Source organism: Gymnoscopelus microlampas (genome assembly GCF_963454915.1).
Source record: "Gymnoscopelus microlampas genome assembly, chromosome: 24".
Lineage (NCBI taxonomy): Eukaryota > Metazoa > Chordata > Actinopteri > Myctophiformes > Myctophidae > Gymnoscopelus > Gymnoscopelus microlampas.
This window is the reverse complement of record NC_139961.1, coordinates 8,994,783-9,017,505: the sequence shown is the minus strand read 5'-3', so window position 1 is coordinate 9,017,505 and position 22,723 is coordinate 8,994,783. Positions and strand designations below refer to the sequence as shown.

Below are 22,723 nucleotides of genomic sequence, written 5' to 3'. Positions count from 1 at the left end.
CCGGGTTTAAATCCCACGCTATGAGCTTGCAAATTCCATGCGGAATGTCCAGTTTTTGTTACCACAATATAAAAATACTCTGTTACAAGTAAAAGGCCTGTGTTAAAAATGTTACTGAGTAAAACTACAAAGTACTGGCATCAAAATATTTTCAAACATTTTACACAACAGTGTATTTTCAAACATTTTACTGTGGTGTAAAGTAACACATTACATTACACAAGTACTGTACATAAGTAAAGATTTTATGTATTTTTTTTTCTTTACTGGAGTATTTCCCTCTCTCTCTCTCTTTCTCTCTACTTGTTATGCAGAAAGTCCTCTTTCACACGTTATGTCAAAATGTAAAATAGCAGATCTACAAGCTCACAACGTGTAGCTTAGTTCTGCTATTTTTAAATAGACAACTTTATATAAGGTTAATGGTTAATGTATGTTTTGTAATAATAATCAAAATCTACAAAGTAACTAAAGTTTTCAAACACTTGCACATTGTGTGTGTGTGTGTGTGTGTGTGTGTGTGTGTGTGTGTGTGTGTGTGTGTGTGTGTGTGTGTGTGTGTGTGTGTGTGTGTGTGTGTGTGTGTGTGTGTGTGTGTGTGTGTGTGTGTGTGTGTGTGTGTGTGTGTGTGTGTGTGTGTGTCTGACAGTGTGTGGGCACAGACAGACAGACAGTAGGGGGAGGTAGGTAGCAGGTAGCAAAACCGGTTATGTTAATGATATACTGTGTAGCCTACACTACAGTATTCCAAATAAGCTGAGGAACTCTGCTATCAGGTTCCCCTCCCCCCTACAGTACCTCTGTTCCCAGCACATCGTGGAACCACACGTTACTGCCGGGCCCCCGGCAGTAACTCTGAGGACCCTCTAGGGGTCTCGGACCTCCTGTCGAAGACCCCTGATTTAACTCTCTCTCTCTCTCTCTCTCTCTCTCTCTCTCTCTCTCTCTCTCTCTCTCTCTCTCTCTCTCTCTCTCTCTCTCTCTCTCTCTCTCCTGTCGAAGACCCCTGATTTAACTCTCTCTCTCTCTCTCTCTCTCTCTCTCTCTCTCTCTCTCTCTCTCTCTCTCTCTCTCTCTCTCTCTCTCCTGTCGAAGACCCCTGATTTAACTCTCTCTCTCTCTCTCTCTCTCTCTCTCTCTCTCTCTCTCTCTCTCTCTCTCTCTCTCGAAATCCGCGGGCTAATAAGTGTCAATTTGGGGGTCCTTCACATGAAAAAGTTTGAGAACCACTGCTCTGATCTCCTCTCCTCTCCCCCCCCCTTGCACTTTGGCTAATTAATATTGACTGTTGTAAGTGAAAAGGTTAAGAAATGTTCAAAAAGTTTACTGTTTCAGTTTTTGAGAGGCTGCAGCCAGTGTGTGCAGTTCAGATTTATGTTGTTCCTGTAAGGATAATTATTGTTCCAATTCCAAATATGGAATCTGTAGCAGCAAAATACTTAAAAAGATAAAAACTGTTTTCTATTGTTCAATTAAATTGGATTCAGTTCTAAAAGGCTAAAAACTGTACACGTCTTTTTTTTTTAGGGGGGGGCACGGGGAAAGTAATATAAAGTAACATGTAATATATTACTCTTGATTCCAAGTAATAAGTTATATAATATTATTACTTTTCAAAGGAGTAATAAGTAATAGGTAACATATTACTCTCCTAAGTAATATAGCCCAACACTGATTATAAAACATATACATTAACCACTTTAGCCCTATATTATACCATGGCCATTAGAAAATAGACGATCTACAAGCTCGTAGATCGGCTACTTTCAAACATTTCAGTACTTTTACTTTTGGTACTTTAAGTATATTTTGATGCCAATACTTTGTACTTTTACTCAAGTAACATTTTGAACACAGGCCTTACTTACTTTTTTAAAATACATTTTGATACCAAGCGCCACCTCGTGGCTGGACGGCCACACTACACTTTCTAATTATTTCAATGGGAGGCGCTAAGAATCTGTGGGCGTCAACTTTGAAAGGTACCTAAAGAAACCTTTGAAAACCTCTGATGTCCAATAGGTGGCCGTTTGAAGATCGTGCATGAATGAACAGGTGACCACTGTAGCAACATTCCTTTATATACATAGCAGCCATTCAGACTATGTGACAGAGTTTCAGTAACTGGAGTGTGGTCATGGTGCAGACAATGAGGAGGAAACGTATTAGGGAACCACGAAGACACATTGAGTCTGGTTGGAAGGACCTGTAATCTAGCTTTGACTGTTAAGGTGATTATATCCTCATCAACTGCATCATTTTTTAATATTGTTTTGAGAGACGGTGTGATCTGCAGCAGGAAGGCAAGCTAGCTTTCCTTGTAGTTTTAAACCAGTGCAGTGTTGTTGGACCACACACACACACACACACACACACACACACACACACACACACACACACACACACACACACACACACACACACACACACACACACACACACACACACACACACACACAGAAGCCAAGAAAAGTTAAGAAAGAGATAGTGTCAAAGAAAACCCTGTGGATCAAGTCGTAGAAAACCTTTGATGCCAAGGAAGAGAGGACATGTGAGTGTGTGTGTGTGTGTGTGTGTGTGTGTGTGTGCGTGCGTGCGTGCGGGCAGTCTAGTTTAGTGAATTCAATGTTGTGATAACACCGGACTAGGTGGACAGTGGGCATAACATTGTGCCGATTTGCTTGGCCAACCCAACTCATCGGCTTTGCGAGTTGGCCAGACTCCACCCAATCAGGGCCTCTGCCAAAATGATCCAGAACCAGAAAAAAGAATCGGGTGAAATTAGTTTCTTCAATAAATATCTAAATCTAAAAAGTAACTAGTAACTAATGTTTTCAAATAACAGTAGTGGAGTGAAAGTATAAAATGTTCCTCAGAGATGTAGTGGAGTAGAAGTAAAAGTATTGAAAATTGGAAATACTCCACTAAAAGAATACCTCAAATTGTACTTAAGTACAGCACTTGAGTAAATGTACTCAGTTACTTACACCACTGCAGTATGTACATACATGTGATGGTTGTGATACTATAGCATGTTTTATACATGACCTCTGCAGTGCATTGAATCTCCTCCATAATAACAATGGCTTCTGTGAGCCAACAGCTTGCTGATCTACAGTACAGTATTGCCCTGCCAAGGTAAAGAGCAGTAACTACGTTTTTGGACACGCCAACTTATTTGTGTATCCCAAAGGTCAAATTAGCCTTTGTGATTTTGGGGGATAAACAATTACCTCAAGAACAGATGCAAAATTAGTGTAATACCACTTATATGCCGATATCTCATTTGGCTGACCAGTTGAATCACTTTTAAACCCATTTTTCAGTGATTTTTTTTTTCGTAGTTACTGCTCTTTACCTTGGCAGGGCAGTATATTTTGGCCAGTTTCACTTTCGAAACCTTTGCATCGTGCATGTCACACAAACAGAATGCAATGCGTTCTGTTGATACAACAAGTTTGTTCATATAGAGTCCTGTATCCACAAAGCCACCGTTTAAACTTCCACAATCCACATGATCAAAACCATTGGTGTCGTTGTGTGCTGGATTCCAACCAATATCATCTCGGGTCACACGCTCCATGTAGGAGATGTGGAGGGAAAATGGCCAAAGTCACTGTCTGTCTGTTTGTCTATCTGTCTTTTAAGTCTGTCTTTCTTTTAAAGGACAACTTTGTTTTTTTACAACCACGGTTTATGTTTTAGATTGTAATTAAAGTAAATAAAAGATGAGTGTAACCTTTTTTTCATTTACTGCTTTCTATAGTTTTAGCAATTTTCGCGATCTTTTTTTACAGTGGGCGGGGGCATTCTGTCTGTTTTTTACACAATTACCCCGGCATTTTCTTTATTATTATTTACAGTAGCTCTTCTAGCCCCCAATAACTCACATCTGGCCATCAAAGATCACAGGACCTTTTTTATTGTGTAAAAAAGACATATTTAGCCACCGGACAGAATGCCCCCCGCCCACTGTAAAAGAAGATCGCTAAAATTGCTAAAACTATAGAAAGCAGTAAAGCAGTAAAAAAACTAAAATATAAACCTTGGTTGTAAAAAAAACACAGTTGTCCTTTAAGTCTGTAGCTCGACAGTAACAACCGCAAACCCTTATCAATGGCTGCTGTATCTATTTTGATCTTGTGTCAAAGGATAATGGCCGTTCTTTAAGCGGGCCGCAGACAGTTCCATTACGGCGGCGTTCCCATTGACTCCTATGATGGCCCTATACAAACTGGCACAGAAGTGGTGTCTGCTGCCAGCGCAGCGCGGCGCAGTGCAGCACTCTGGGACTGGATTACCATAGGCTTCTATTTGGCGAGCGCCAAAGACGTTCAGTGTGTTTTAATGGGATTATTTCACACCCCATACAATGCCATGGACACAATGGTTGCTGTCGGGCAGAAACCTTGTATCTCCACATTTCAACTTTGTGTTCATTTTTTTTTACCGGTAAATGAATGCGCCGCTTTCAGTGCAGTGTCACAGTAAAATAGCAAAAAAATAACTCAACGTTTCGTGATGTGACATGTTCATGATCTTGTGGATCTGCTATTCTTGTTCTTTTTTGATTTAGCTTTTAACCCATTAAGACCTGGAACGCATATGTGTCACTTCTTGATTTGAGCTAAAAAAGTTTGAGCACCACTGATATAGAAACATGCGTTTTTAAGAAAACTGTTGGGATTAGAATCGGGTCTTAATGCTAATGGGTTAAAGTGAAAGTTAAAGTGTGTGTGTCGGGGGGGAGGGCGGGGGGGGTCTAAATATATGTTATTTTATGAATAAAACTAATACTAAAACAAATAAAAGCTATCTAAAACTATTCAGTTTCAAAAAAATAAAAACATACAAGCTAGCAAATCTGGTGTAAAAATGAATTAAAACTATAACTGAATTAGGAAAAAAAAAATCAAAACGAAGTAAAACTAAACTGTAATGAAAAGACCAAAACTATTATAACCTTGCTCCTCTCCTCCTCCTCCTCAGGCTCTGGAGGAGCGTCTGAAGCTGGAGCAGCGGGAGGAGGTGCAGGTGCTGAAGGAGGCCCACAGGAGAACCCTGGACATCCTCCACCAGCAGTCTGAGCAGGAGCTGCAGACGCTGCGCTTCGAGCTGGAGGACGAGGGCAAGGCCATGCTGGGTGAGAGACACCAGAGACACACACAGAGAGAGAGAGAGACCCCAGAGAGACACAAAGAGAGAGGGAGACACAAAGAGAGAGGGAGAGAGAGAGACCCCAGAGAGACACAAAGAGAGGAGAGAGAGAGAGAGAGAGAGAGAGAGAGAGAGAGAGAGAGAGAGAGACCTCTCTCACAAACCACAAAAGAGAGAATTAGTTCTCCATGCTCTCCCACCATACACAAAACCCCTCCCACAGCCCATATTGATTCGAACACTTCAAGATTGTACTCATCAGGTATGAAAGGTGGAACTCCAGATATAGTAACCTGTGTAGAAGGAGTCGCTAACGGCGACACCTCCACAGTGAGATCACGGATCACAGTGCCACTCTCAATCAGTTAATTTACATAGCGCTCTTCTTTCATAAACACAACCACCGCTTTATTCATGCGTGAGGCAAAACACATGTTATCATGTCCTATGCTTTCCCCCACTGCTAACAAAACCTCCTCTATAGGTATCCCTGGGTCAGGTACTAACCTGGCCCCGTGTCGAATAGACACAGGCGGCGTCTCGGCGGACGCCATTCTCACCGCGGCCGGCAGTAAAGAGCCTTACAGCACAAGCAGCAAAAGCACGAAAAAGTACACTTACCTGACCATGCAGTAACAGAATGGAAAAATATTGTACCATATTGAAAAACAAATAAACATTTGAATTACAAAAAAAAAAAAAAAAAGAAAACAAAGGAGGACGAGGTTAAGGCCATGCTGGGTGAGAGACACCAGAGACACACAGAGAGAGAGAGAGGGGGAGAGAGAGTTGGCCTAACCTTCACCATACTAACTGTACTTAACCCATTAAGACCGGGAACACATCTGTGTCATTTTTAGATTTCATGTTGGCTTTTTTTTTTTTTATCTTGAAAATGTTTGTAAATCTTTTAATATATATATTCAAAGATACATATCATGTTTAGGGTCCTTGACATGGAAAAGTTAGAGCATCACTGATATAGTAACATACATTTTTAGATATGTATTTGGCCGCGGACCCCTGTCTCAAAATGTTTTGTTCCAGGGCCCCCCATAAGCAAAGACTTGAGTTGTTCGCTTTAAAAATATGTATTCAAAGATTTCCACACATTTTCAAGATTTTTCAAAATGTCCTTGACATTAAAACTGTAGAGATGCACGTTAGCTGCTGATTAGCTCTGGGTGTGTTCTGTGTGGACAGACAGACAGACAGACAGACAGACAGACAGACAGACAGGGGCCTGTAATGAAAGTCTCTGAGACGGAATGGATGGAGGTCAGCTCTGCTGTACTGGATCAATACGGACCCACAGGACCTCCATCTGCTGCTCATTCTCTCTCTCTCTCTCTCTCACTCTCTCTCCTCTCTCTGCTTCTTTTTCTCTCTCCCATTATTTCTACCTGTCTCCCTGGATTTGTGTCTCTCTCCATCTCTCTGCATCACTCTTGCTCTCTCTCTCTCTCGTTCTCCTGCAGCGTCTCTCCGTTCAGAGTTGAACCACCTGCACGCCACAGCCATCGAGCATTTGAGGCAGGTTCACCTGAAAGACAACACTGTGGCCAAGAAGGAGCTGGACAAAACCAAGGAGCACTGTCAAAAACAGGTAGGGACACAAGTCACCAAAACGACACTGTAGCACCCTCCCAAAAAGTCATACAGTGACTTAGTGACCAAGCTTCAACACGTGACTTGGAAGGCAGGGGGGCAAATGAAGGCACATGTTGACTTTTTGGGACTTTCGCATTACAGCAATGCGGAGGTCCAGTTCTCATTGTTTTTGACGGTCTGGCGAAAAAACACGTTAAAACGACAGGCCTTGATGGCGTCGTAATGCCTGATTTATACTTGGTTGCATGCCGAAAATAGACGATCTACAAGCTCACTCCGATCTACAAGCCCACAAGCTTGTGAGCTTGTAGATTGGCTATTTTCAGAGCACAACACCTGAGCGCTACCAAACATAAAATGACTTGTGTTTTAGTTCTACTGGATCTCTTCTCCACTAGTCCCTCACTAACATTAGTCTAGGTTTTAACTGTTGATGAAATTCAATACATTTTATAGTTTTTACTAGGGCTGGGACTCGATTAAAAAAATTAATCTAATTAATTAGAGGCTTTGTAATGAATTAATCTAAATTAATCGCATTTTAATCGCACATCAATATTTGACCTGAGAACAGTGAGAAAATGTGTTTTCAAATGGATTTTGGTAAACGTCTTTAAGTACATGTTCTCAAGTACTGCACTTAAGTACAATTTTGAGGTATTTTTACTTTACTCAAGTATTTCCAATTTCTAATACTTTTACTTCTACTCCACTACATCTCAGAGTCAAATACTGTATTACACTTATACTCCGCTAAAATTATTTGAAAAATTTAGTTACTAGTTACTTTGTAGATTTTGATTATTATTATTACAAAACATACAGTAACCACTTCAGCCCTATATCGGCCATTAGAAAATAGCCATCTACATGCATTGTGAGCTTGTAGATCTGCTATTTTCAAAAGATTTGAGTACTTAAACTGTTGGTACTTTAAATACATTTTGATACTTTTATACTTTTACTCAAGTACATTTTGAATTCCGGACTTTTAATTGTAACATAGTATTTCTACATTGCAGGTAGAGTGTGTTGTCACTGTTGTTTTATCGTCGTTTAATTAATTAATTAATAAAAATAATCCGCGCGCATGTGACCCGCACCACATCGCCCCCCCCCCCCCCCCCCTCTCCTCTCCCGCGGGGCGGGGGTTCGGGGGGGCAGCCCAGCCAACATTATCAAGCAGGCTATCGGGTGCGCCGTCTTCATTCATGCTTTCATGCACTGCGTTGCCTGCGGTTTGTTGTTGTCTGAGACCAGACGAGACCCATGCATGTTGCTTGGTGCACCGGGACAAACGGTCCGTCTGAAACTCGTCCCGTGAGAAACGTTCCGCGGGGCAAAAATAAGTGCGATTAAAATGCGTTAATTTTTTTAACGCGATAATTTTTATGTAATTAATTGATCGAAATTAACGCGATAAAGTCCCGGCCCTAGTTTTTACGTATTTATTGTTTAGTATTCGTCAGTGACAAAAGGTAGTCCACGAACATTTTTCGTCATAGTTTTAGTCGGCAAAATTAACACCACTCCCCGGTAATAAATAGTATAAATGAAGTGACCGTGGCAAAAAAAAACATTTGTGTGGTTTTCCTTGCAGTACAGTAAAGTACGGTAGCGTAGGGACTTTTCACATAAACGTCAATTACTACGAAAAATGCCCTTCATGCAAATGTATTTAGAAAGTTATAATTTAGGCATTGCGTGTACAGCATCCCTTTGGATGATTCATTCTTTGACACGCTTCTAATCCCTTATTTCTTTCTCATTTTCTCACTTTACTACTATACTCCTCTGAAACCAATTAGCGTAGCCAGCGCTATAAACAACAACTTGAATTCCGGGAACTCCGTCCTGATCTCAGAAATAATGATCAGTCGTAGTGGCGAGATGCTCATATAGTATTATTCTCCGGCAGAAGATTAACCTTGTTTTGCTGAACATGAGCGAACGCATACGCACTAACAGAGGTATACAGTACTGTACCGTAGCAGTGGTGAAAAGTAACTAAGTACATTTTACTCAAGTACTGTACTTAGGTACAATTTTGAGGTATTGTTTACTTTGCTGGAGTACTTCCAATTGTCAATACATTTACTTCTACTCCACTACATCTCAGAGGTAAATATTGTACTTGTACTCCACTAAACTTATTTGAAAACTTACATTGTAGATTTTGATTGCTATTACAAAACCGCTTTATACTTTGGCAATTTGAAAATAGCCGACCTACAAGCTCAGATTGTAGATACATTTGTGCAAATCTTTGAATATATCGTATTTTAAAGCGAACATTTGTAATCCTTGACATGAAAAAGTTTGAGCACCACATATATACTGTATACTTTTCAAAAAAGCTGTTAGGATTTAGAAGACGGGTTGGTTTTGTAGATACGTTCCCGGATTGAATGGGTCAATGTATCATCTATATCATATAGAAACACAACTAGCAGTGTTCATGGGCGAGCCACTACATTGGGGGAAAATTGTGACCGTTATAAACATTATAAAATATTTTCAAAAGAAGCAATGTTATCATTATGAACATTTCTCATAGGAAACATGCTTATTTTGGGCTATGTAGGTCATGGTGAAAAGTAGATAAAGACCCCTCTCCTCTCCTCACACACAGCTCCTCTCCTCTCCTCTCCTGTGTGACCTAGTTAACCCTTTAAGACCTGAGGCGATTCTTAAAAATGTTTTCTAAATCCTTACAGTTTTTTGAAATAAAATTAAAAAAAAAAGTTTTCCAGATTTTTCAAAAATAGCAGATCTACAAGCTCATAGCGCGGCACTCGGTGCCGCGCTATGAGCTTGTATATCTGCCATTTTTGAATAGCCTAAAGAAATCTAAAAGAGACACGGATGCGTTCCCGGTCTTAATGGGTTAACTACAGTATGTAGGTCTTGTGTGGTTCCCTGATGACTACAGCAAGAATCAAGAATCAACCGCACCACAATATCCACCTACTTTATGCTGTTTTCATGCCTTCCCGTGTGTGTGCATCCGTGTGCGTGTTTGTGTTTGTTTGTTTGTGTGTGTGTGTGTGTGTGTGTGTGTGTGCGTGTGTGCGTGCACGTCCGTGTGTGTGTGTGTGTGTGTGTGTGCACACATGCATCTATGGGGGTAGAGTCTATCTAACCATGTATACATGCATGTGTTTAGTTACGTGTCTTATCACGATACCACCGCTTGGATCATTTTGGGGGTTTGGAGGGAGGGTGGACGCACTCACTTCCATTAACCACTTTAAAGGGATAGTTCACCCCCAAAAATACTTTTTATTCCTATTGATTAGTCAGCCCATGGAGACTTGAATTCATGGATATTGTTTTGTTTTCGTCGCATTCCTAAGCCAATAATTTGATGACCGGCAGCGGTTCCGGTAAAAGACACAAAACGTCTCCATACTGGAACCGCTGCCTACCGGTCCGCTGGTCATCAAATTATTGGCTTAGGAATGAGACAAAAATATATATATATCCATGAATTCAAGTCTCCATGGGGTGACTAATCAATAGAATTTTTGGGTGAACTATCCCTTTATCCCTAGTGTCCCTATTTTTAGGCATGTCATTATAATAACCTTATAATTGAAAAAATATATTGTGTGTGTGTGTGTGTGTGTGTGTGTGTGTGTGTGTGTGTGTGTGTGTGTGTGTGTGTGTGTGTGTGTGTGTGTGTGTGTGTGCGTGTGCGTGTGCGTGTGTGCGTGCGTGTATATATGTATATATATAAAAAATGGGTTGTGACTCGTGAGCTTGTAGATCCAGTATTATTTAACACCTTTAGAAAGTAGGGTGTACACAGGAACCTTTGCATCACCATTCTGGAGCGAAAAGATCAGTTCTGTTATCGTGGGGAAAGCTTTCGCAGGAAAATAGCAGATCGACAAGCTCACAACGCGTCGCAGTGCGACGCGTTGTGAGCTTGTCGAACGGCTATTTTCCTGCGAAAACAGAAAAGACACTAGTATAGAGGCACTCCGGTCAACCATAGGCGTTAAGTGGTTAAAAGCTTGGTCTACCTAAATCGATTTTCCTTTTCAGTGAAATGAACCAACGATTACGTCTTGTAATTAAATCCATTAGTTTGATTAACCCATTAAGACCGGGAAAGCATCTGTCACTTTAGATTTTAACCACTTTGACCATTATCTTATTCTATGGGCTATTCAAAAACAGCAGATCTACGCTACGAGCTTGTAGATCTGCTATTTAAAAAAAAAAAAACATTTTGGCAAAAATGTTAATATACAGTGTATATTTTTAAAGAGAACATTTGTAAATCAAATCTTTGCTTCTGGGGGGATTCTACAAATGTACCAAAAAAAAAGTACAAAACTGGAAAAAGTGCTCCTCGGAGCACAGGTCTCCGCCAGGTCAGGCACGTTATTGTGGCCTCCTGGTGGCGCTATAATAGGCCAATGTGAAAAGGGTGGCCATTTCTTCTTAGGTCGTTCACGGCAATCGGACACTGCATTCATGATTTGAGGCATTTTGTTCCAAAAATGTGTTTTGCTAAATTAGACCTGCTGGTGGCGCTATAACAGGCCAATGTGAAAAGGGTGCCATTTCTTCCTTGGCCTAGTGGGAATGTGCGTGTGAAATTTCACGGAAATCGTAAGCTGCGTTCATTTTTCGAGGCATTTTGTTCAAAACGGACCAATCCTGCAAATTTTGGAAGCGAACCTTAGCCAATTAGGATGGAATATGGGAAATCGGACAGATCCGTGTTGATCACATGACTATAGAGATACTGTGTACCGATTTGCATGACGTTTGGATAAAATCTGTAGGAGTAATGTAAAAAAAAAATGTTTTGCACAAATCGGCCTCTAGGTGGCGCTATAACAGGCCCGTGGGGAAAAAATTGAGGCAGAGATTCTGAATTGGCATCCAGGGAGTGTGTGTGCACAGTTTCGCAGCGAGCGGGCCAACGGTGCCAGAGATTAGCTGCTAACACACGGACAGGACGGACGGACACACACGGATGCCATGCCTTTCGGCCTGGCGGAGACAATGATATGTAATTTGGCCGCGGACCCCCATCTCAAAATATGTCGTTCCAGGGACCCCCCAGAAGCAAAGATTTGAGTTAAAAATGTTTGCTTTAAAAAAAAAATAGATATATATTCAAAGATTTGCACAAAAAAAGATTGAAAATAGCAGATCTACAAGCTCATAGCGCGGCACTCGGTGCCGCGCTATGAGCTTGTAGATCTGCTATTTTTGAATAGCCCAATTGACAGAGGTTTTAATGGGGGTCAACTGTTGCGCCCCCCCCCCCCCCCTGATCAGACCGTGACCTTTGACCCCGCAGGAGCAGGACCTGCGAGGGCGCATCTCGGACCTGCAGGCCGAGGTGTGTTGCCGTAGCAACCGCATCACCGACCTGGACCACGAGATCCACTCGCTGAACGAGACCATCGACACGCTCACCAGGGAGCTGGAGCTCAAGGGCAAGGAGGTGCTCCGGGTCCGCAGCGAAGCCAACCACCAGATCAGGTGAGACCGAGGGCCCGGCGTCCGCCTGTGAAATTGAGTCTATGTAGGAAGTGACCGTTCATGTCAGAAGAAATAACTCTCAATGCAAGCGGGTGGGGTTTTTTGCCGAACTTTAGACTTGATTTTCTTACCTTAACACATCCACCGCCAAGAACGTAGTCCTACGGTCCGTTAAATCCAACTGTTAAGCGCCGAGACCGTAGTGCTACGGTCCGGGTGCTTTTTCCTTTTTTTCGATTTTTTTTTCAATTTTCTAGGGGGACCATTTTCAGTGTAACACCACCGGAAGTCGACCGGAAGTGCGATCCCGTTTTTTGTTTCCCGTCGGCCTCCATTCTAAGGCGCACACTAAAACCCTTGTATAGCCTGTGTAGTTTTTTCTCCTCGCATTTCCCATGTTAACATAAACGGTCAGAACTCAAACATGGCGGCTCCGTTTGACACGCGGTCTGGACTAATCGACGCAGGGACATGTGCACGTTGTTTACCATCGCGCATTCTAAAGGATTTTAACGGGGCCTATGGCGACGTGAAAAAAACAAAAAACAACAATAAAACCTTGGCACTGGTGAGTACATTATGAGATTAGCCCTTGGCGGTGGATGTGTTAATAAACACTGTCATGAATACTATATGCTTCCAGTCGCTAGTTTAAAGTCTTCTTTCAATCGCCATGATGTGCGTTTTGGTAAACTATTGTCCCATTTATTTTAAAATTGATGATAAAGTAGGCTATGCTCTCGGAGGGGCGGGATGATTTGATTGACAAGCTACCCAACCAGTAGCATTCATTTCCGGTTGCGTAGGATATGGCGCAATATAGAAAGATGGCCGATTTGAAATGGCTGAAAAATAGGCTTCATTTACGGTCTGTAAAGTGAAGTCTATTGGCGTAACGCTGTCCATTCTTTTTACTGTCTATGGGTGAGATGCACACGCACGCGCACACGCACGCGCACGCGCACGCGCGCGCACACACACACACACACACACACACACACACACACACACACGCTAAATGGCTTCAGACTGCTGTCTCACTAGCGTCATTAGGGTTGACGAGGCCTGTCACAACATCATCGTCTTTCAATTTCAATTCATTTTTATCACGGCAGCAAATCACAACTAGTTGTCTCAACACACTTAACATAATAGAGCTGTGTGTGTGTGTGTGTGTGTGTGTGTGTGTGTGTGTGTGTGTGTGTGTGTGTGTGTGTGTGTGTGCGTGTGTGCGTGTGTCTGTGTGCGTGTGCGTGTGTGTGTGCCTCTATGGTGTGTGCGTGCGTGCGTGCGTGTTGATGTCAGTCCACACCTTTTAGAAAGCTGGATGGATGCTTTTTCTATGTAACTTTGTCTTTGTCTTTTCACTGTGTGGCTGTGGCTCCCATGTGGATCTCAGACTCCATGTGGCCAGTCTATGACATGCATATCCATGACTTCGACTCCAAATCTGGGCACAGTTTCAGGCCGAGCCGACCTCCATTGACCGTGATAATGTTAAAGTCATAAAACATCCATTAAGTATTTTTTGTGACATTTAATAAACATAAAATACACATGTTCAGCTAGGTGGCAAACTTTCAGCCAATCAGGAGAGAGTACCCATTCATCAGCTTCATTTTGTATAGTGTTCCACTTTGTGACATCACTTCCCATTTCACTTGTTTAATCTGTATCCCGTCTTGAGTTCTCTATCCTGATTGGATACAATTGGTATCCCGAACCTGAAAATGCATTTTCTGTTTAATACGGAGCTGGAAAGACATGGAGACTCCTGTAACTGAACAAACACTCTATAGCAATGATTACTATCAGGATATAGAGCTATTTAACACTTATTTTAACCACAGAACACCACTTACCCTACCTTTAACCCTATTCATATTATAGAGGTTGTAGAAAGTGCTTAGTCACATAGTTAAAGCAAAACTCACACACACAGAGAATGCAGGGGAGGTCCAGTTAAGCCAGTGTTACAGAGGGTGTAGAATGCGCTTAGTCGTGGTAAAGCAACGAGTCAAAGGCTCTTTAGATGGGATGGGAAGTAGTCGCTGCTTTTTAAACCCTTATTCACACTTTCATCTCCCTGTATCTTTAACCCATTAAGACCTGGAACGCATCTGTGTCACTTTTTCATTTGAGCTAAAAAGCATTATTTTACACTTTGGCTATTCAAAAATAGCAGATCTGCTATTTTTGAAAAATCGTGAAAATGTGTGCAAATCTTTGAATATATATTCTATTAAATCGAATATTTTTATCTCAAATCTTTGCTTCTGGGGGGGTCTGTGGTCCCTGGTCCCTGCCCCCCCCCCCCCCCCCCTCCTCCCCCCCAGAAGCAAAGATTGTTCAAAAATAGCAGATCTTTGAGCTTGTAGATCTGCTATTTTTGAATAGCCAAAGTGTAAGATTACACAGATGCTTTCCCGGTTTTTAATGGGTTAATAAAACATGAGTCGGTGAGCGGTGAGCCGGGATTCACGCATGTAATGCACGCAATGCATCAAGGGACGCATCGCACGCGCACGCGCGCACGCGCGCACGCACGCACGCACGCACGCACACACACACACACACACACACACACACTCACGCATGCGGTTTGATCAACCCACTCAATGACTCTGAAATTAGCTCTCTCGCTTTCTTTCTTTCTTTCTTTCTTTCTCTTTTCCTTCCTTTTCTTATCTTTTCCATTCTCCCTCTTCCTTGTCCTTTCCCTCACACTCTCTCCCTCCCTCTCTCTCTCACAAGTCATTGTCAGGGAAAAAGCCGGCTATAGAGAACCCGAGCGTTGCCAGAACTGGTACGGTGAAATGTATATATCATTTCATGTAGAACTTCTCCAGGAACGGTACATGTCGCAAACTGCCGTACGGAAAGAAGGAAAACTCTGATGAAGTATCTGAAAAAGCAATAGAAAATATAGACGTAATATATTTCCAGGTATCTGTATCTCTCTCTCTCTCTCTCTCTCTCTCTCTCTCTCTCTCAACCTCATATGTCCAAAACTGTTACTTTTCAGGATTCAAATTCAAAAGCAGCAGATCTACAAGCTCGAAACGCGCCGCTTCGCGCCGCGTTTCGAGCTTGTAGATCTGCTGCTTTTGATGCTTTTGTGTGACGCTGTAGTGTGATCAAGTAGGGCGTTAATTTATGAAAAAACACAAAAAGTTAGAATATGGAGATAAGAGGTTTCTGCTCCGACAGTGACGATATGCTGTATCTGGTTTCACATTACAGTAGAGAGACACCAAAGGTCTCTGTCTCTCTCTCTATCGCTCTCGTGCTCGCTCTCTCTCTCGCTCGCTCTCTCGCTCGCTCGCTCTCTCTCTCTCTCTCTCTCTCTCTCTCGCTCGCTCTCTCTCTTGCTCGCGCTCGCTCTTGCTCTCTCTCTCTTGCTCTTGTTCTTGCTCTCGCTCTCTCTCTCTCTCTCTCTCTCTCTCTCTCTCTCTCTGTCTCTCTTGCTCGCTCTCTCTCTCTTGCTCGCGCTCGCTCTCGCTCACTCTCTGTCGCTGTCTCTGTCTTGCTCGCTCTCTCTCTCTCTCTCTCTCTCTGTCTGGGTGCAATGAGTCAGACTGAATGATAATGCAACCCCACACACACACACACACACACACACACACACATACACACACACACACACACACACACACACACACACACACACACACACACACACACACACACAGACACACTGAATGGCTTCAGACTGCTGTCTCACTGGCATCATCAGGGTAGACAAGGCCTGTCACAACATCATCGTCTTTCAATTTCAATTCAATTTTTATCACAGCAACAAATCACAACTATAGTTGTCTCAACACACTTAACATAATAGAGCAGACCCCCCCCCCCCCCCCCCCCCCTCCCTGCCCCTGAGCAAGCATTTTTTTGGTGATGAAGCAATGACGAACTGCCCTTTAAAGGCATTGTAGGGTACATTAAGCCTAAATTTAAAAAATATTCATAAATAAACTAAACTTCTTTTTTGAGGCACAGAATTTACTTTTAAAAAATCGTTTGGATAGAATTTAGTTGTTTAACTTCATATATGTGGTCAATTTATCATGAAAGAGCCTATTTAAAAATATAAATTCAGAGAACCGTAGGGTCGGGCAGTTCCGCGAATTGTATCCGCATAAGGCAACCTATTTTGGGCATGACTCATTTAAAAAGTCCCCCCTGCGTCACCCCCTGGTGGTCGGGGAAAAGAACTGCTGGAGGGGCGGTGTTTGACAACAGTTTTTTTCTTTGATTATGTCTGAACTCCCTACAATGCCTTTAACTGTACTGGCACAGAGCTCTGACAGGAGCAGGCTGTGCGGTGGGCGGCCATCTGCCTTAATACCATGATATCATGATGTTACAGCTGTCCCCTCCATGTAACTACACACGCACGCGCGCACACACAAACGCAAATGCACACACACACACACACACACTAGGGCTGGTGAATTAATATTCGAATATCGAATATTCCTCGAAAAGATGGGGAAAATATGAATATTCGAACATGAAAATCAATATTCGAATATTCATTCGTAATATTTTTTTTAATGTTTATTTGACAGGGACAATAAAAAAAAACAATGTATCAAGTTATAAAAACAAACAAAAGATATGTTTTATTGGAACCGAGCACTCGATACATTGTTTTTTGTATTGTTTCTGTCACAAAAAATATATATATATTATTATTTATTTTTATATATATTTTTTTATAATAATAATAATAATATTCGAATATATTCGAATATAATTTCTGAAGAAAGTTGACAGCCCTCACATACAGTATATGCTCAGTCCGTTGCGCTGCAGATGGAGTATAAATTCACACTAAAGGGTTTCAAAAATATCCTCATCAATGGTGTTGTTGTAATTTTATTTGTATCTTTTGGCCATTCGGATTTTGGATTCCCACACCTGCACTGTCTCTGTTATGGATTTTATCTCTATCATACAGCAACAGATACTGTATAATACAGCCAGGGGTCTTCAACGTTTTCAGGCCAAGGACCCCCTAGCTGAGAGAGAGATGAAGCAGGGACCCCCTACTCTATATTGTATAAAATTGTGTTTCAAATTAAAGTTTTTTTTTTTACTTAGTCTGCTCTTTCTTCCCTCTACACCTATAGCCTCTTTGCCAAAAATAGCCGATCTACAAGCTCTCAACGCCTCGCAGCGCGAGGCGTTGTGAGCTTGTAGATCGGCTATTTTTGGCTAATGTTCCCCTCAGAAAAGGAATTCTAGGGTTCAAGTGGGTTAATGTAAAAAAAACGAAATCCTATCACACAAAGATTTGGCGGACCCCCTATACTAGCTCTGAGGACCCCCTAGGGGTCCCGGACCCCCTGTTGAAGACCCCTGGTATAATATCATCTCATCTACCTTGTTGTTTTTATCCCTCATTATGGCTGTGCCCCATGTATTGTCACCTCCCATCCATAGAGGAAAAAGATTAAAAAAAACAAGTCAAGTATGAACACCTGTGGACAAAGTAAACTGTACCCCCCCCCCCCTTTTTTGGGGGGGGGGGGTGGGGGGTATTATTTTCTTGCAACTAATGAAATTGCAGGCAAGCAGCTTTCTTCTCCCTCCTGAGACACAGGAGGGTGTAGGAAAAACTATGGGCTCATTTATCAAACTGTCACACACTGTCACACATTGTTTACACTGTGTGTGTGTGTGTGTGTGTGTGTGTGTGTGTGTGTGTGTGTGTGTGTGCGTGCGCGTGCGCGTGCGCGTGCGTGTTTGTGGATAGATAGATAGATATTAAGATGGATAGACAGATAGTTTGTAATTTTTTACACAGTATAGCATATATGGTTATTTTGTTATTTTATTTATTTTGTTATTTCTTTCCTTTTCTCTCAATGTTGTCGTTATGCCAATTGATTGTTTATTTTAATGATCAATCGATTGATTGTGTTCTGGCTTGGATTGATGGGACTGATGTGGTACTTTAAGTTACTGCTATATCTCTGTGATGCCATGGTTTAAATATTAATGTTAAATAATAATAACATTATAATTTAGATCCTAGTGTTTTGCCAAGTATTTTGGGGGCCCACTCGCAATACCCTCACGGCCCATTAGTGGGCCCAGGCCCACAGGTTGACAAAGGGTTTAGGTTGTTAACAACTCCTTAAAAAACATTTCAGGGAAACTCCCCCCTGTCAGGTGATAAGAAGGTCAGTTGGCTCATGCGTTGAAGGAGGCATGAGCTCGGCCTTGGCCTCCCTAGGCTGGTGAGGGGAGTGTAGCGCCCAGGATCACTTAGAAAATTGGCACCGGGTGAAAAATAAGGGTTACAAAATCGTGGGATAGAAATTATAAGAAAAGATTTTTTTTTTTTTTTTTTACAAAAAATAAATTCTAAAATTATTCTTTATTTTTGGGGGTTTTCCGTTTTTCCGTTCATCACATAGAACCAGGAGATAACATTTTCCAAAAAGTTGCTGCTCCATTCACTTCAATGTTAAAAAATAAACAGACAAAAAAAATAGTACTTGCTTAGAAAAGACTGGCAGTCTGTGAGGGTAAAAAAAAAAAACTGGCAGTTTAAGAGTTGTTAAGTGCATGTACAGTATATGGTCTCTGTCGGGTGGAAACCTCATATGTCCAAAACTGTTACTTTTCAGGATTCAAATTCAAAAGCATCAAAAGCAGCAGATCTACAAGCTCGAAACGCGACGCTTCGCGCCGCGTTTCGAGCTTGTAGATCTGCTGCTTTTGATGCTTTTGTGTGACGCTGCAGTGTGTCCAAGTAGGGCGTTAATTTACCAAAAAAAGTTAGAATATGGAGATAAGAGGTTCCTGCCTGACACTGCAGACGATATACTGTATCTGGTTTCACATTACAGTAGAGAGACACCAAAGTTCTCTCTCTCTCTACCCCCCCCCCTATCCTGATTGGAAAAAATGTAGTGTAAACGCCTGGTGCCTTTGTTCTTGTTGCTGGAGAGGTTTTCTCCATGCATTATTATTATTACCATGCAACATTATTATTATTATGTTCATTCTGGGTTTCACGTATAGAACGAATACGAAACAAAAGTCTCAGCTTATGAATTTTTATTTTGGGACAGGCAAATATGGCCATCTACTGTACAGTACGTCAGTAGAAAGAGGAAGATCGATGACAGTGGACACTGATGCAGAATTATTGTTTAATAGGATGGTGAAAGCGTGGATAGTGATTGACTTAAATTTGTATAAAGCAATGTGTAGGATATTGATCAATTCAGTATGATGTGGAGCTATGGTGATGTGCTGTGTTCTGTAATAGATAGGGGTGTGCCGATACACTAATTTCACGAAACGATACGATACGATATTTGGCTCACAACTTCGATACGATTTCGATACGATACGATACGCACTTTTTTTATTATGAAAATATATGGAGGAGAAAAAAAGAAAATGCAAACAAATAATTCTGTTTTTGCATTATTCAGACATGCAAACTTGTAGCTTTTCAGCTACAATAGCCGTTTTGAATCCAAATAGTATGACACCTGACCCGAAAAAAAAACATGTTGTCACTCTTTTCACTTCGGGGCCGTTTGCATGTCTGATTATTATGATTATAAAAAAAAAAAAAAAAAAAAAAAAAATTTCAAAAACGATATATTTTTTTCCCAAAACGATACATATCGTCGCGAAAACGTATCGCGATATATCGCGGGACGATATATCGGCACACCCCTAGTAATAGATGATCAACTTTATTTTCTCAGTGGAAATGATGTAATGTAATGATGTTATTTATTGGAGCATTCATGGTTTGATTTTTTGTTGATTGTTAAGAGATTGTTAAAATAACGTTTTGGTTAAAAATCAAAAAATCTCTCTATCTCTCTCTTTCTTTCTTTCTTTCTTTCTTTCTTTCTCTCTCCTCTCTCTCTGTCTGTATCTCTTTCTCTCTGTCTGTATCTCTGTCTGTATCTCTCTCTCTCTCTCTCTCTCTCTCTCTCTCTTCTCTCTCTGTATCTCTCTCTCTCTCTCTCTCTCTCTCTCTCTCTCTCTCTCTCTCTCTCTCTCTCTCTCTCTCTCTCTCTCTCTCTCTCTCTCTCTCTCTCTCTCTCTCTCTCTTCTCTCTCTGTATCTACTCTCTCTCTCTCTCTCTCTCTCTCTCTCTGTATCTCTCTCTCTCTCTCTCTCTCTCTCTCTCCCCCCCCCCCATCAGGGCCCATGAGCAGGACTTGGTGAAGAGACATGAGAGGGACCTTGGTGAGATGAACGCGGTTCACCACAGAGAGACACACATCATGCTGGCTGACTTCAACAAGGCCCAGGACCTGCTCAAGGACAAGATATCTGCCCTGCAAATACTGTAAGCAACCCTCTGTGTGTGTGTGTGTGTGTGTGTGTGTGTGTGTGTGTGTGTGTGTGTGTGTGTGTGTGTGTGTGTGTGTGTGTGTGTGTGTGTGTGTGTGTGTGTGTGTGTGTGTGTGTGTGTGTGTGTGGGGTGGAAAGTAACTAAGTACATGCACTAAGACCTGAGGCGATTCTTAAAAATGTTTTCTAAATCCTAACAGTTTGTTTTTTTTAAATGAAAAAAAATCAAGATTTAAAAAAAAAATAGCAGATCTATGAGCTTGTATATCTGCTATTTTTGAATAGCCAAAGACATCTAAAGAGACACAGATGCGTTCCAGGTCTAAATGGGTTAAGTACAATTTTTAGGTGTTTTTACTTCTACTCCACTACATCTCAGGGGCGAATATTGTACATTTAACTCCACTACAATTATTTGAAAATTGTAGTTACTAGTTACTTTGTAGTTTTGGATTATTATTACAAAACATACATTAACCACTTCAGCGCTATATATATATATATATATATATATATATATATATATATATATATACTTAAAAATAGCAGATCTACAAGCTTGCAACGTGGGATTATGGTGATATATTTTGTTGTAGGATAGACCCAGAGAAATGTGAGGTGTTACAGTACATGTGTGTAGGGGTGGGACGATATGGGTATCTCACGATACGATATCTGTACGGCGATATTACGCCCTCGATAACAATAATATCACGATATTCGATATATTGCGATATCACGATATATGGCATGAAATTTCACCAACGATGAATCTCCATAGATAAAAAAAAAAAATAATAATTTATCTTGATTTTTTTCCGGCAGTATATCGATTATTTATCGCGGGAGATATATCGCGATATCGATATATCGTCCCACCCCTACATGTGTGTCACCGTGTGTCTTATTGGTTTGTATTGTACCGTATTATATTGTACTGTATTGTATTGTATAGGCTCTATGCACAGCAGCCATATTGGACAGAAATTGGGCCCCTTCCTTGCTTCCTTCACAGGTGTTACCAATGACACTAATGAAGGCTCTGTTCCATTTAGTGTACATAGCACAGTGGTTCTCAAACTTTTTAATTTCAAGGACCCCCATAACTCTGAGAGTGTACAAATGGAACCAAATGGACCCGGGAGGGTCCATTTGGTTCCATTTGTACACTCTCTGAGTTACACCCTCTCAAGGAACCATGAGGGTCCCTGGACCACACTTTGAGACCCACTAGTATTTCTAGTGAGCCAACATGCACAATAACAGCACCCTGACTCTGTTTGACCAGAATGGAACAGAGCCTTCATTAGTATCATTGGTAACACCTGTGAAGGAAGTCAGAAGAGGCCCAATTTCTCTCCAAAATGGCTGCTGTGCATAGAGCCTATTGTATTGTGTGCCGCTGGTCCTTGTCTCCAAGACAAATGTCTCCCCGGAGACCAGATAAAATGACCTTGGGAGAGAGCACAGAAGCTACATTATTTGTCCGTTATTAGATTTATTAGATTGAGAGGTTATTAGATATTTGAAACGATCGCTAATAACAACATGATGATAATGACACTTTACACACCGTAAGGTAACACAGAGTAGTATTTCAGAGGAGGAATAATAGAGTTGGAGTAATAAAGTACGTTTTATGGTGGGGAAAACGAATAAAACAAGCTTTATTGCTGTAATCTTTTATCTGAGTCTTTTTGGATGTGACAAGAGTGCCATCTAAGGGCAGAGCGTAGGAATTGCAGAATGTACGTAATAACCCTACCAGTAGTAGTAGTAGTAATAACAGTAGTGGTAATAATATGAATTTACATAAGACAAGAAGGCATTTAAAAAATAAAGAAGGAATAGATGAGATTTCTTAGTGTAGTTTTACTTCTACTCGGTCAAATTGTAACTATGTCAACAATAAACTCCTATTCATCAGGAGTATCACATGTTGTGTAAGATCATGTCTCCTTCTGTTGAACCACCAACATGTTAGTAGCCTGGTTAACCCTTTAAGACCTGTAACGCATCTGTGTCACTTTAGATTTCCTTGATCTGCTATTTTTGAAAAGTCGTGAAAATTATTTTTCTATATTTTTTTCCGTAAAATTGTTAG

General features: G+C 41.3%; 1 protein-coding gene across 1 annotated transcript in view; it reads left to right on the top strand.

Annotated features, from left to right (window-relative positions):
* The window catches only part of fam184aa (family with sequence similarity 184 member Aa), a 133,783-nt gene that overhangs the window by 96,310 nt on the left and 14,750 nt on the right, over positions 1-22,723 (top strand). Inside the window, exons 17-20 of the mRNA XM_084050553.1 lie at positions 4,990-5,143; positions 6,636-6,763; positions 12,092-12,276; positions 20,468-20,614. Coding sequence (XP_083906679.1) covers positions 4,990-5,143; positions 6,636-6,763; positions 12,092-12,276; positions 20,468-20,614 — 614 coding nt within the window. The remainder of the gene's footprint in view (positions 1-4,989; positions 5,144-6,635; positions 6,764-12,091; positions 12,277-20,467; positions 20,615-22,723) is intronic.